Raw genomic sequence first — 15527 nt, 5'->3', positions numbered from 1 at the left:
ACAGACTCATTGGTTCAGGGAAAAGCACATGCCCAGTCTTTCCAGGTGATGCCCGATCGCCTTGAGTGGTCAAACCGGTCACCGCCCATGCTAGACGTCCCTGAAACCTCGAACGTCAGGCTCATTACCGTTACTGCCGCCAGCACGACGGGCACGGAATGGCCTTTTCTTTCTTTATTCCCTGATTACTGTGCTAGGATGAGAATGCCTCCTGCGTGTGTTGGCCTTCAGATCCCCCCTCCGTGAAGGGCCCATTCATTTCTTCTTCCTGTTTTGTGATTGCGTTGGGACACCAAGGCCACTTTCATCCCCAACCTCCAACCGCATCTCTGCCTTATTCTTTGAGTCTCTGCCTGTATGTTATCCCCTTAAGAAGCCTTCTCTGGCCCCAAAGTATGAGTCCGATTCTCTGTATTATAACCTCTTATAGATCTGGTGGGCTCGGTCGGTCGGTGCTGCGTGCGACTCTTGATCTTGGGGTTGTGGGTTCAAGCCCCATGTTGGGTCTAAAGCTTATTTAAAAAAAATAAAAATCTTAAAAAAAAAAAAAAAGAAATCTGGTACTTCTTCTAGTACTCAGCACAACTATAATTGAGTAATTAGTTGTGTGATTATATTTCTATCACTCTTTTCTGGGTCTGTGATAGCAGAGGCTTTCTAAACTCTTCCAGGCTCCTGGTGCCCAGCACAGAGTCCAGGACATCATGGAGACACAAACGACTGTTAGAGAAGCCAAAGGACAATGGCCACATCTTACCCCCGAAGCCAGGACACACGGGCACCAGCTCCCTGATGGCAAACTGTCATTCCACCGGCGGTTTTCTGTTGAAAACAGATCACGCTTTCCAAGGAAGCATAAAAAAGTAAAGACGGAGCAAATACACAGGGTCTGATTCATGCAAATTACCTCGGCACCAAAGAAGTTAAATTAGAAATCAGTCACAGATGGAACTAAGACAATTGCCTGGAAATTTATAAAAGCGCGTTTATAAATCACTAAAAGACCAAAGAAGGAAATCTGATAGAAATTAGATGAAAAGAGAACGGAACAAAAATAAATATCCTCCAAACCCGAAACCGAGAGATCAAAGACAATGAAGAGGGCAGAGAAGTTGCTCTTCTGGGTTATATAAACGGTGTTCTCAGGAAAAGACGGAGTGAGGGGTAATTAGCTCACAGAGGACTCGAGATGCCGGGAAGAGAAGGACAGAGTGGCCTCAAAGAGGGAATCAGGAATCACGAGCAAAATTAATGAAGAGGGGAAGGTACCACAAGGCAGGGCTCAAACGAAAAGCTGATCCGTTGGAAGTGGACTGGGAGAGCATGGATGCGTCCAACCTTGTGGGAAATGGAATCCAGGAATCCAGATCCCACCAGGGGCCCGGCAGGGTCACAGGCGGCGGGGGTGGATGCGGAAAAGGCGGCGGGTGGGCTGCTGGCTCACTCTGTGGGGGCTGAGCCCAGAGGCTTCCCACCTGGGCTCTCACCGGGAGATGTGGATTCCATGGCGTCCACGTTCTCTTCCAACCTGGGTCTCTGGGAATCTTTTATTCTGGTTCGATGGCAGAGAGTCAAGAATTAGGGATTAGGGATCCCAGGACCAGCGGTGGACACTAAGCTCTTCTGAGATCCGACGGCTGCTCAGCGACCTGCCTCATCTTGTCCCCCAGGGGCACCAATTCGCTTTCCCTTCTTCTCATTTGCCCAGATTCTTCCCACCACGGGGCTTCGGTAGGTCCCCACATCTAGGACATTCTCTCCCCATCATCCCCTGCCCAGCCCTATATATATCTCTAGAAAGGCCTTCCTGCCTCCACCCCCCGCCAGCTGGAGTTAAATCCCCACCCATGGGCGCCTGGGTGGCTCAGTGGTTAAGCAACTGCCTTGGCTCAGGTCATGATCCCCGGGCCCTGGGCTCCCTGCTTGACGGGAAGCCTGCTTCTCCCTCCCCCACTCCCCCTGCTTGTGTTCCTTCTCTCGCTGTGTCTCTCTCTGTCAAATGAATAAATAAAATCTTTAAAAATTTTAAAATAAAATCAAATCCCCATCCACAGTCCTAATAAATTGCCACTAAACACGCGTTGTTTTCTGCGGCCACCCTCCCCACCCTGCCGTCCTGCAGGGTCCATGGGTGTACGTCGCCGCCCGTCTCCCTCACCGGCGTGTCCCCACGTGTGTCGCACGGCGAAGGCACCCGGTCCCTGTCTGGGCAATGCTGTTTAGATGCTGCCCATCCGGACAGGTGCAGGGCCTTGGCCGACGGGGGTAGAGCTGTGCCCGCCCACTCCGCTCCCGGAGCTACTGGCAGGCCGGCTGTTCGCCTCTTATTTACCTGCGTGGACCCTAGAGCAACTCAGCTCCATTGAGCAGAGCTGCCTCCTGCCAACGCCGTCACAATTTCCTAGCTCCAGGCGGAGGCAGACCGTGGATGGCTTAATTTAGAAGCATCTCCGAAGGAATTCCTTGCTTCGAAGCTCTTCATCCTGGGGCTCCAGGGGTCCGTGGGGTCGTGACCACACACGGCTTGAGGCCTGTCTTGTAATTAGACTCCTCATCTCTGGCTGTTGCTATTTTAGGAGGGGAGTGTGTCTGTGGGATAGGAGCCACAACGTTCCCAGCGCTGACTCACTGGATTCGTTTCACGAGCGTTTATTAGGAGAGTCGAGTCTCTCGGTGAAACCTGGGGCAGTCCCACAGCTCTGGGTTTTCTGTGTGACGGGGGGAGCGACTTAACCTTTCTGGGCCTCTATTTCCCCATCTGTAAAATGGAGATAACGTCTGGACAGTCTGGGGCTTGTGTGAAATCCGTGCGCTGTGGCTGGCACATCTGAAGGGTACAGAGGGGCACCCTGCTTCCTGGCATTCTGAGAGCTGGACTTCCCCTCTCCAGGGACCCTGGCTTCTGCTGGGGAATTTGGGGATTTCAAGGGATCCAGCTTCCCTTCTTTCTAAAGACCCCTCCCGCACTGGGTGCAAGGTTTTTCTTGAGTTAAGCTTTAGAAGAACCTATCAGACCCAGTCACACAAATCCCCTTTGGTTTTCACCTGGGACACACACACCAAGCAGCTATGTTTAAACATGGCCCCATGCCAGGCACTGGGGGTCCCCACACAGGACAGGTGCACACCCTGCTTTACAGGGCTCCAGGGCTGGGTACTGGCTTGAGCTCCCCTGTCTTGGATGACCTAATCCCATAAGGTTCCAGCTGGAATGCGAACTCATGGCATCAGAGACCACATGTGGCACGCCTTCTGCCTCTCCCATGTCCCCCAGTGCGGCTGGTCACATCGTGTGTGCCAGAATGCTTGGTCGGCCACGGGGGTGAGCCTCCTATGTTCAGAACGTCCCTCTAGGAAACCAAAGGGAAAATGGAACTGAATGCTAAAGTACAAAACGTCCCAGTCATCCTTGGAATACGGTAGGCACCTAATGCGAATTTTGTAGATGAATGGACGAGTGAATATTTCTTTCCCACTTAAGTTTCTAAGTAAAAGGGGACTGCACAGAAGAAAATTTCTTCTAGGTTCTCTTTTGTCTGATGCTGGTTTTCACCCGATTATCTCTAAGCTGAGCAGCTCCTTGAGGCTGGACCCTTCTGCCACCTCCTTAGGAGACGGGAGTGAGTGCTGAGCCTCCTTCCATCCAATCTACACCACGTGCCACCCTCCAAGACCACCCACCAGCAGCACCAGATCAACGTCACCCACCATCAACACTACCCACCATCAGTACCACCATCCACCAGTACTCCCCACCGTCAACACCAATCCAACACCACCCACCAAAAGGCAACAGCACCACGTACCACTGATGCGGACTGAATCGCCCAGGGAATGGCTTGGAGGTTGTAGTTATTTCCTGAGGCTACCATAACAAATCATCACAAACTTGGTGGTTTAAACAATAGAAATCCATTCTCTGGCAGTTCTGGAGGCCAGAAACCCCAAATCAAGATGTCAGCAGGGCTACACTCCCACCAAAGGCCCTAGGGAAAATGCCTCGTCGCCTCTTCCAGCTACTGGTGCTCCTGGCATTCCTGAACTGTGGCCACATCACTATGGCCTCATGTGGTCCTGTCCTCTGTGTCTATGTCTTCTGTCTCCAGCATTCTTGCCAGCAGAATCAGAACCTTCTTGAATAATTCAGGATGTTCTCATCTTGAGATCCTTAAATTAATTACATTTGAAAAGGTCACATCCTCTGTTCCAGGGGTTAGGATGTGGACATATCTTTTTGGGGGGTCACCATTCAGTCCCCTACAAAGGCCAGGGGGGATATGTGGAATTAGCAGAGATGTGGGCTGCAGAGTTACGCTTCCCTGGCAGAGCCCAGCCTCCGGGGAGCCCTGCCACTCTGCCACTCTGAATGCTACAGGAGACCCTGAACACATAGGAGTCCGGGCATCGGAATCAGCCAGGGAGCCCACGAGGTGTCTGGAGATCCTAAGTGCCAGCCTTCCTGAGCATCTCTAGCTGCCTTCTGGGAAGCACAGGTGTCCGGAAAATTGTATCACAGTGTAAAAATCAAGCCATCCCTTGCCAGAAGGGACACAAAGATACACCGTAGAAGCCTTTTGTTTGTTGGCTATTTTATTCCCGCACAAAGTGTAGGGTCTTCTCTCTTCCCAATAACTTGTGTGCGGCAACCTGGGGACTTTTCTGAAGCTGGAGATGTAGCTGAGAACAGGATTATGGTTTGATTGACCAAAAGGAGTTGAGCACAGGTGTGGAGCCCTGGGTCCAGGAAGGCATCAGGTGACTTCGGCAAGGACCCTGCCCTAAGAGGACTCAAGAGCTTTGGAATTGGGCTCTGGCCCTGCCTGGGTTACAAGAGCCCCAGAGATCCTGATGTACATCCAAGAAATTCAAAACCTGAGGCTAGGGTTGCGGTGGCTTCCGGAAGTGCTGCCACACACAGTCAGCCCACAGGGAACTTGGACAGGGTCCACAGATCTTAAGTGGTGACCCACACCATTTTGTACGTTAGGACTTGGGGTATTTTTCCCCCCAGAGGAGAAGGTCCATGACTTCTGCAGAGTCGCCAGAGAGTCTACCTGCCTGAGAATGAAGAACGTGGTTTATGTCCTACAGTAACGCCCGAGTCAACCCACCGCCACCTGACTTGTACGAGTTCCTACTTCAGCAGCCCCTACCCCCTTTCTCCTCAAGCGCGAGTTGAAGGGGTTGGGGGAGGCACCCAAACAGGGTGTGAGCTGTGGGTGCAACAGAATTTTCTAGCAAGAATCCACAATTTAGTGTCCAGGGATGGGGGGTGGAGGCTAAAACAGTTTCTCTGACACGGATTCCCTGTGCAGCCAGCCTTGCACAGACTGCTCTGGGCCTCAGTTTCTTCATCTGTAAAATGGTGAACACATTCAGCTTGGGTTCCACTGGGACCTCAGGTATGCAGATGGTGAGCACATGCTCCTAGGACCTGAGGCCAGACAGCCCACAATAAGGGTCTGGCGGACCCGAAGTGGTGACCCAGATCTTGGATTCGGGGGCTCCCGGGCACTGTCCCAGGCCAGGTCACATCCGCTCCGCACCTGGTCTCAGGGGAGACATTACCAGTACTGACTGCCTCGCATTCTAACGGAGAAACACTCTTGGATCTGTCCCCATGTGTCCTCCGGAAGGCTGGCATTGCCCTCGAGGCCTCCGGCTCGTCACCGCGGGGCGCTCACTCCTCACTTCCGTCCTTCTCACCATGACTCGTGTCACTGTAACTGCTCGAAGATGGAAGCGGGGGCCGGCCAGGAGAGCAGGGGAGCCCCGGGAAGGAGCTGCGAGCCCACTGACCTGCCCTCTCCGGTCCACAGGTGCGTCCCCACCTCAGCACCTTCCCCACGGAGGCCGATCGCCAGAGGGCACTGAGAGCCCACCAGGACGAGCACGCGGTGCGCCAGGGGACCCTGCGGATGGGCAACTACACCCATCCCTGAAGCCTGCCAGGTCGGGCAGAACGGTCAGAGGAGCTCCCCCTTCTCTGCCCCGCTCACGTGAGACGCCCCCTCCCCCCGCCCGACTTTTATGCGGGTCCTGCTTTGGCAAGGACCTCAGGTTCAGGTCTTTGATTGGTTCTTTTTGGTAAGAGTCCCCGCCCCCTTTTAGGTTAGCCAGAACACACATAGCCCCAGGGACCCTTCCGTTAGGATTCCTCCTCCTGCTGGAGCCCCCCCTGCCCCAGCTCTCCGGCCCTCCTGTGGGGAGGCGAACCCAAACCCCAAACTGCTGGCAGCTGCCAGACTCCAGCCAAAGTGCCGACTCCAAGGCTCTGCCCTTTGAGTGTGAAAAACCCCCATGTGATTCCTGCGGAGAGCACTCCTTTCATATCCCGAGCAGGAGTGTAACTGCTTTGGGGATGCCTGATGCCTCCTCGGGCCAGTACTCTCTCTCAGGGACCCCTGACAACGACCCAGGGCCTGCCCGCCCCCCTCCACGCCAGGCGCCTGTCCATCAGGCAGGCCAAGAGGGGCTTCTGCACCCGGACGGACCTTGGGAAGGCCAACCCCGCCCGAAGGAGCGAGCTCTCTGGGCCCACAGGTGGGCGGATGAGGCCCAGGCTGAGGAACTTTCTCAGCCACGCTCCTGGGCACTTCTCCCCTCCAGCATTCTTCACGGCCTCATCTTCTCCCCGAAAATTCTATGCTGCTCTATTTCACATTAAAATTGCTGTTTGTCCTCCTCCTGGCCGTCTCTATTTAAACCTACCACGGGTGTGAGAACCCAGCTCACGCCCGATGCTGTTCCAAAATGGGTGCCCTTCGAGGCTGGTTACCTTCCTCACAGATCCCAGCCGTGTCTGCGCGAAATCAGGCCCAGGTTCTAAATCCACACTGGTCTGAAGATCCCAACTGCGGATCTTGGACCCAGAGCGGCCCCCCAACCCCGCGGGGACCTCCGATGCTCTCTTCCCACCGCCGCTGACTTGTCCTCGCGAGCGGCAGCGGCGGGTGCTCCCTCTCACCAACACGGCCGAGACAGAACACTTGGTTTTTTCCCACCAAACTTGTTTCTCCCTCAGCGTTTCCCATCTCATTCGAGACGCCACCATCAACCCTGCCGCTGAAGCAAAAATCTTCATTGCTCTGTTTTTGTCCTCTCTCGCCTCGAATCCAGAGACAAGCCTGTCAGCGTCGCTCCCAGAAGACCCCTTCCTGGCCCTCCTCTCCAAGTGCCACCACCGTGTCTCTGGAGAACTTCCCCTCTCCCCACTGCCCTCCAACCATGCTCTCCACTGAGCAGCCCCTTAGCATTCCAGCAGCTTCTGCCGCCCTCGAAGGAACCTCCACAGTCCTCACCCAGCCCGCGGCGCCCTCCGTGAGGCCGTCCCTTCTGGCTTCATCTCCCACCCCCGGTGTCCTTCTGTTCTTTGGTTTCCCGCAGCCACAGCCCTCACTCCTGCCTTAGGCTTGCCGCTTGCTTGTCCCTTGCCTGGTCCCCGCCCGTCACCTGCCCACCGCTTCTCATCATTCAGATCTTAGCTCAAAAACCAAGTACCCTAACTCCAAACGCAGTCCCTGAAATAGCCACTGGTAAAATTCACGTCAACTTGTTTTATCCTCGACAGAATAATGATGCCTGCTTTACTGCCTGTCTCTCCTCTAGCTGGGAGGTGGCACGGAATCAGGGACCTGAGATCCCAAGGGCCCGGCATATGTAAGCACCAGCAGTAACTGTGGACGGACCCCCTACAGGCCGAGGCCAAGGCCTGGAGACGTACCCAAGCCCCAGTCGGGGGCTTACAGGTCTGGTTGGATTCCTTGATCAGCCGTCCACCCCCGCCCGATACATGCGTGCCTTCCAACGCCACACCAAGGCCACACACGCTAACACCCCTCAGACGCCAACCTACTCCCGGGACTGGAGATCCTCCTTCTACCACAGGAGCCACAGGGAAACCAGCACCCCTACTGGTTTTGGCTAAAGCCACCCTGAAGCCTTCTGACCCGCAGGGAGCAGGGAGCCTGGTGTGGGAGCACAGGAGAGCCCAAAGGGCCTGGCCACTGAGCTGGCGGCCATCCCGTGTGGTCAAGAGCATGAAGCCCGCCCTCATCAGCAATTTCTGTGTGCTCTTGAGCAAGTGTCTTAGCCTCTCTGGGCCTCACCTGTGACATAGGACCCTGGCACGGTACAGGACATCTCCTCAAGCTAAATTAGAGCACGATTACAGTCGAGAATGTGTACACCAGGATTAGCACAGGGGCTGGCACTTCAAAGCAACAGATTAATGGGAATTATTTTTTTTAAAGGTTTATTATTTATTTGACAGATCACAAGTAGGCAGAGAGGCAGGCAGAGAGAGAGGAGGAAGCAGGCTCCCTGCTGAGCAGAGCCCAATGGGGGGCTCGATCCCAGGACCCTGGGATCATGACCTGAGCCGAAGGCAGAGGCTTTAACCCACTGAGCCGCCCAGGCGCCCCAATTAATGAGAATTATTGTCTTCTTATTAATAAAGCACACTGAAAGGGGGCAACCAAAATCCTGGGAACAATTCCGGGATGAGGGTGTGCTTTTAGGAGCAAAACCTGGGGCACCTGGGTGACTCAGGTGGTGAAGCGTCTGCCTTTGGCTCAGGTCATGATCTCAGGGTCGAGGTACCGAGTCCGTCTCTGGTTCTCTGATCAGCAGGGAGCCTGCTTCTCCCTCTGCCTCTGCCCCTTCCCCCTTAAAAACGAACAACACAGGAATGGAAGCCTTTGTGTCCAGGTGCCTCAAGAAAGTAAAGATATTTTGAATTTAACCCACTTTTTTGCTCTTAAGTCCCCCCCAAAAAGGGAAGGGGGCACACCAGGACGCCGAATTTCCTGAGGGACCGGAAGTTATGCACAGAAGGGTGGGCAATCTTGCTGGGACACGAGGCCCCACTGGGTCTGTTTTGTCAAGGACCTGGGCCAAGGGGTCAATCCAGAGTGGGACAGAAATAGCGACGGGGTGTGTCTTTGGCTGACGCGAGCCTGTCGTGCTCCAGCTTGCGTGAGACCTGCTGGGACTGGGGCGGATTCCCCGGGGAGCGGCACCCTCTGCCTTGGCCAGGAGATCCCAGCTTCTGGGTGCTCCCCCCACCCACCGGCGGGCCTGTGCGGCTCGGACCAAGAGTACCTCGGCTCCTTGTCCTACAGCACCACCCTCTGGCAAGTCCGAGTCAGAGGCTGCCGAAGTTCCCGGTCTCTCCCTCCCCGCAGTCCTGCTCCCCAGCCTGGTCCTTCCCTCTTCATTAATTATTCGTATCCGCACAAAGCCCCGGGTCGGATTCCGGTCGATTCCATCTTCTTGGGTGTCCAGTTACATCAGACCAAACACTTGTGCTCGCTTGCACTGACCCTGACTGGGGATCCCCCGACCGAGGGTCCCCCCAGTGCAACTGGGGGGCTCTGCCTGCCCTTCAAAGACCCAGGGTAGAGTCCCTGCAGGTTCTAGCCAGGGGGGCCTTGGGAACCGCCGGTTACCTCCCTCTACGACCCCCGCCCTCACTTCACAGGTGGAAAATCAGCAAGACCCACGCGGTCCAGAACCTGCTCCCAAAACTACTTCTCCAAGGTGGGCGGGAAGGGGGAGCGCGTGGCTGTGCATCCGTCCTAGTCAACCACCATGAATGCCACGCGAGGACAGCCATCAGCAGATACTGCCGTGTGTCCCTGGTTTTGTTCCTCTCCCTGCTGGTTGGCATTTTCCGTCCTGGTTGAGTTTCTTGGCAATATCCCATCAGAGATTTCACCAAAGAGGCCCATGTGCGCTGCCTTCCACCAGCCACAGGGAAGCAGCTGGAGCCTCACCAAGTGCCCTGTGAGGTTCATGCTGCAGAGCCCTTGGTGTGGGGCGGGGGAGCTCAGGCGTAGGTGTGAGAGTGCCGAGATGGGGCCTTTGGAAGCAGGACTTGGGGGGGACAGGGAGGGGCTTGAGAAACCATCGAGTCCTGCCACCCAAGACAGGGCTGCAGAGTCCTGCCACCCAAGACAGGGCTGCAGAGTGACGTAGACACCAGACGGGGACTAGGACGGACCTCCTGGGGGGGTAGATGTGGCTTTCTGTTCCTGCTCAACCCCCACGGACTTGGGTCCACCTCCAGGCTTTTTAAAGATTTATTTATTTGATACAGAGAGGTCACAAGTAGGCAGAGAGAGAGGAGGAAGCAGGCTCCCTGCTGAGCAGAGAGCCGGATGCGGGGGCTCGATCCCAGGACCCCAAGATCATGACCTGAGCTGAAGGCAGAGGCTTAACCCACTGAGCCCCCCAGGCGCCCCAACTTCCAGGTTTTTAAACCTGAGCCCAAACCTCATCCTATTCATTCTCTCCCCTTCTCTCCCCTCCCCTCCCCCCTTCCCTCCATCGCTCTGTCTCTTGCACGGACCTAACCAGGTGATTGTTTCTGGGCCAGAAGAACAGAGACTCCGGAGTCTGAGGGTCGTGCAGGATCCTTATGGGGTTGGCAGCAGGAAGCCAACAGAGATTCCTGCTTCTGCCTGGCAGGGCGTTGCTAGAAGCTGAAGAGGAAGCCTGCTGGGAGGCCGCATATTCTAAATCCAGGCCCTGGGCTTGGGCCTGGGATCGGGACAGAGATGGTTTGGCTTTTTGGTTCGCCTATCCCTGGGCTTCAAGCAGTGGTGGCTTAGAAATCACAGCTTTAGGGGGTGAGAGAAGGCACATCTCCATGGCAGCGAGCGGACCCGAGGCTCACATGCCCAGGCGGGGTCTCGGGGAAGCCAGACAGGTCTGTTTCCAATCAAGTATCTTCTCTTGCGTTTGGCTTTTTGGGCCCAAGCAGTCTTTTTGCTGCATTTCTTTTTACCTGGGAAATGCTCTGATGTTTGAAATCATCATTAAAAGAAAAAACGTATAAAAACTAGGTTGGCTTTGTACATAGGCTCCCAGAACTGAATGCAGGTACACTTTAAACTTGAATCCACACATGAGAAATTATCTGCGGAAGGGAGTTTAGATGAACGGGCACCACTGTCCTTCTTGGATACGTGAGGCAGGTCCTTTCTGTCACAATCCCCCGCGGCCCGGCCAGGTCTAGCATGGTGCCCCGGCCCCGAGTGCGCACTCAGCAGGGAAAAAGGAGGGAGGCAGGGAAGGGAGGGGAAGTGCGTGGGAACGGGGGGGGGGGGGGGTGTGCGGGGGGGAATCATGAATCCGCTCTCTTCCTGGTTTCAGGAGCTCCATGGGGTTTTGAGCTAAACTAACACAAATGGTTGAGAACAGCATGACCTTGAGGCCTACAAAGTGTCCAAATCCTTGTCCAACCCATCTGTTTGCAGAGCAGAGAGATATTAGCATCCAGGCCTGGCCTCTGTCATCCAAGTCCCCTGCCCACCCCACATTAAAAACAGGTTTTAGCGGGAAGGCCCTGGGCCAAGGCCGGGGAGCTGACCTCCGCTGCGGGGGCTGGCGAGGCAAGGTAACTGGCCAGAGAAAAAAGCTTTGGCTGTTGTTAGCGGTAGCTGTACCATGAACTACATAATCACTCCGCTCTGGGATCTGAGCCCAGTGCAGAGTCCTCACGAAGACCAGGTAAAGGAGCAACATTATCCTCATCTTACAGCTGAAAAAATCACAGGCTCAGAAAGGGTTTGCTCAAGGCCACAGAGCAGGGCTGGGACCACAGTGAAGCAGAGAATCAGCATTTCTAGGACTACCCCCAAACTCGGGAACCGAGACAATTCTTTAAAGCAATATTGTTTTAATCAAAATTTTAAAATCCCTGATGGGCAGAATAGTTAAGTTTCAGTAAAGATGTCTCACCGGCCTCCCCTAGGTCCCAGCTTGGACTCCGGAACCAGGATTCTGCTTCCTCAAATCTAGCCAGTTCTGCAGTCCACAACCCCAACCAGCTGCTCCGGCCGCACTGTGCTGCCCTTGGTCCCAGTTCCTCAGAACCTTGAATGGCATTCCAGTTACAATTCTCCGTGAGCAGAGAAGACCTGAGGGTCATTCTCAGAAAGCTTTGGGCACATCTCCCCTGCGGGGCTCTGCCTGTTGAGACAGGCAAAGAAAACGGGCCGGAACACCCCTCCCTCCATGCTTGGGGCCTGGTGGCATTCGGGGGAGAGGGAGGTGAGGCTGGGAAGAACCATGACCCAGCCAGAGGCCCAGAGACTCCCAGGCCCATTCTGGGAGCAAAGCCAAACCCAAGCCGAGAGCCTCAGGGTGGGAGCAAGAGGACGTGTGGTCTCCTTCAACACCATCTCCATCACCACCTATGGGCCTCTGCCACCCACGGCCCTCACTACAAACCTTCTGACGTTTAACATCTTTGCACCAGAAGGAGAGCTGGGGTCCAGGCCAGAGACATGGCCTGTCCAGAGTAAGGTTAGAGCCAGAGCCCAGGTCTTCTGAAGACTTGTCCATGCAGCTGCCCTTCCTGTCCCTGGAGAAGAGTGACAGCTCCTCCTCTGTGGCTGTCTCTTTGTCTGTGAGTGAGCAGTTTGGGACCTTCCAGGCCTCTGGGTCCATGGAGAGGCTGAAGTTGTGTGTGTGTGTGTGTGTGTGTGTGTGTGTGTGTGTGTGTTTAAAGCAGCCTCAAAGGTCTGGGGAGGCCTAAGGACAGGAATTTGAAGCTCTAAGTTCCAGGAGGAAGTGGGAGGCTGGGGAGGAGGGTTTGGAGTCCAGAAGAGGGAGCCTGGGCGCTGGAGTGGCAGTTCCAACACTTGGGTTAAGACTGAGTAGCCCTTGGAGCCTGGTCTGGCCCCTGGGAGCCTGACACTCATTCACTTTGCTTTCCTTGAGGCCCCAAAGCCCCTCCAGCAGGTCCACTTCCTCCTTGGGGAGGGGGAAAGAGGTCTGCCTCCTGCTGTGTAAATGGCGCTCTCAGAGGTTAGGTCACTTGCTATGGTTCACACCCAGCTTCGCTGGACCTCAAAGCCCTTATATCCTTCCAGGACTGACCAGGCTCCTTTCTCAAAGGGTTGGGTGGATCACCTCCTGCCCCAGGAACCCCTGGATGCTTAGTCCAAGGCCACTTCTCAGGCACCTTCCCAGCTAAACAAGAGCCCAGGTGAGCACACACACATTCAGGCTGTGGACAGGCTGAGGTGGAAGCAGCAGCCAGGTGATGGAGAAAAGAGAAAGGAGGTGGTCTGCTGGCAGAGCGGGAAACACCCAGATGGGAATAAAACGAGGTTAATGAGACACTGAATCTCAGAGAAATTTCCAAATAAATTGCATAGCATGTTCTATGTGAGAATAGACCATGAACATTCAATACCAATGATAGTACCCTAACGACTTGTTAAATATTCCTGGGCTCTAAGGAGCGCTGAGAAGCTGGCCAGGGCTGCATGAAGTTTGGATTCATGCTGTTCTTTTCAACTGTAAAAGATCCATTCTTCCACACACATTCCACACGCCCCGCTGCAGTTCTGATCATCGCCAGGCGCAGGGCTCAGGGCTCAGCGCTAGCAGCAGCTTTGCTTTCGCTAGGTCCGGGATCCAAACCCCAGCCTAAGACCGAGAGGCCAAAAGAGGTCTGCCCAGGGCAGGTGCTGCTCAAGACCCACTTGTGGGTAAGAGCAGGACAATGACTTTCTCATGACCTGGCGGATCCTGGTGCTGGGGGCATCCCCATCGTTAAGAGACCCAGGATGGGGGATCTTGTTGACTAAGTTGGGACGTGTAGGGCTCCGGTGGAGGTGGGGTTCTCCAAAGATGCAGCACGAGGCGAGGCGGGAAGGAGCAGGGGTGGAGCAACAGAGTGGAGAGGAGGAAAAGCCTCCAGAGGCGCCCAGAGCAGGAGAAATCAGGCCCGAGCTGGGGCTGGCCCTGGGAAGGGCCAGGGCAGCCTGCGGTCCTTGTGATTTATGTCCCCCTCCCCAATCACCCAACGAAAATTTAACAACCCACCCGCCGATCAGTCCCGGGAGGCACCCACTGCAACCTCGGCCGAGCTGGGGCGGGGGCCTGTCTGCTCACGGCCCCTCAGCGCCCGCCCTCCTGCCTCCCCGACAGCTTGCAGCCGAGCAGGGCCCCGCTGTCCCCGGGGAGGCGCCCGTCCTCGCTCCCAGCCCGGCCGGCGAGACCGCTTCCAATCTGCCGGCGGGCACAGGGGGAGAGCGCGGGGAGCCAGGCGTGAGGCCACCACCAACCTCACCGGAGGAAGAAGAAAGTTTCTGCTCGCCGGGTCGTGTGGGGCTTCTATGGGGCCAGGTCTTGGGTTTGGGGGGATGGTTCTGCTGTGGTCTGGGACGCTGAGCCGGACGTGGGGCCCAGGTAGTTCTCTGGGGGTCTTTGCGGAAGGGACGACGGGGTGCTTGAGGCTCGCGGGGCCTGCCTGCAGCCGCGCCGGCTCCGCGCCGGCTCTTTCGGCTCTCTCCGCCCTTGACCACCGACCAGGGTTGTGATCCCTGGGGCTGTGCCAGGAGGATCCTGGCCAAGGATGCGCTTCAGATCTGCCGCCACTCTGGGCCCCAACACTGAAGGCTAACCCCGAAAGGTGCGGAACTAGAGCACCGTGGTTCGGGGAGTGGGGAGGGTGAGGCGGCGCATTATTCACAATGAAAACGCTGTGTTTCCAGAGCTGCCTTGAAAACACATCCCCCGGCGAGCTCCAGCTCCTCGCCGAGTAAGAAGCTAAGCCAGCCGTTTGCAGACGTCTATACTCGCATATGGAAGCTCTTTCACGTCCCTGTTTGGAAGTACAAAGACACCCAGTGCCTGGGACAGGCGCCACAGCAGGGGCGATCGGCTGGATAGGAGGTCCCGTCTTCTTTGTCCCGTGTGCTGCTTCCCTGGGGTCACACAGATTTCCCGGGGTCCTCAATGTCCCAGACATGATCTTCCCACTTTCTCCACCCCTGCCCCACAACGAAGCCATCGGTCTGGCCCCATTTCGGGCCCACACCAGGCTTTCCCAAGCCCCTGCTAGGCCTGCAGGGTCCAAAGAGGGCAGAGAGAAGGCTGCAAATGTCCTACACGGGAAACATCTAAAGCCCAACGAAAATGCCCCAAAACAATGTCGCTTAAACGAACATCTCTTCCCCACACCAGGTCAGGGCTTCACACACACACACACACACACACACTCTTTCTCTGCTAGTCTGAGTCCCTTTCTCTCGCAGGAGGAAAAAAACGACGGAGGTGGGGGGCGGGGGGAGTGAAGAAAGGATTTCTGACAGCCCCGAGGACGAGTAATTTGAATAACTGTGGAAGAGGTTAGAGAAAACTTTAAAAACCTCCCAACCCGACCCACCGGCAGCGGCAGGCAGCGGCAGCCGGCTCCGGACCCCTCCCGGCTAGCCCGTGCCCCCCTCGGCTAATCACCCTCATTAGGAGCCTCATCACCGGCCTAATGAAAGCAAACCGTGTGGAAATCGCCGGTAAACAGTTGGGTCTGTGGTGTAATTAATTCAGTGTCTCTTTTAATCAAACTGAAAGGGAATCGGGCAGCGGCTTGCGGAACCGTGACATCACCCCCAAAATCGGCCGGAGCCAATCAGCGTCATCACTCCGGGGACACGTGGGCGAGTCCCCTTTAAAAAAACACACACACACACACACACAACACAACGAAAAAAAAAAAAGAAACAAAA

At 55.7% G+C, this 15527-nt stretch overlaps 1 protein-coding gene across 1 annotated transcript in view; it reads left to right on the top strand.

Moving 5' to 3' along the window:
* The window catches only part of CFAP77 (cilia and flagella associated protein 77), a 123162-nt gene extending 116475 nt beyond the window's left edge, over positions 1 to 6687 (top strand). Inside the window, exon 6 of the mRNA XM_059142812.1 lies at positions 5820 to 6687. Coding sequence (XP_058998795.1) covers positions 5820 to 5942 — 123 coding nt within the window. The 3' untranslated portion in view covers positions 5943 to 6687. The remainder of the gene's footprint in view (positions 1 to 5819) is intronic.
* The last annotated feature ends 8840 nt before the right edge of the window (positions 6688 to 15527 follow it).

The sequence above is a fragment of the Mustela lutreola genome, chromosome 12 (assembly GCF_030435805.1).
Source record: "Mustela lutreola isolate mMusLut2 chromosome 12, mMusLut2.pri, whole genome shotgun sequence".
Taxonomy (NCBI): Eukaryota; Metazoa; Chordata; class Mammalia; order Carnivora; family Mustelidae; genus Mustela; species Mustela lutreola.
The sequence above is the reverse complement of the archived record's forward strand: the minus strand, read 5'-3'. Positions and strand labels throughout refer to the sequence as shown.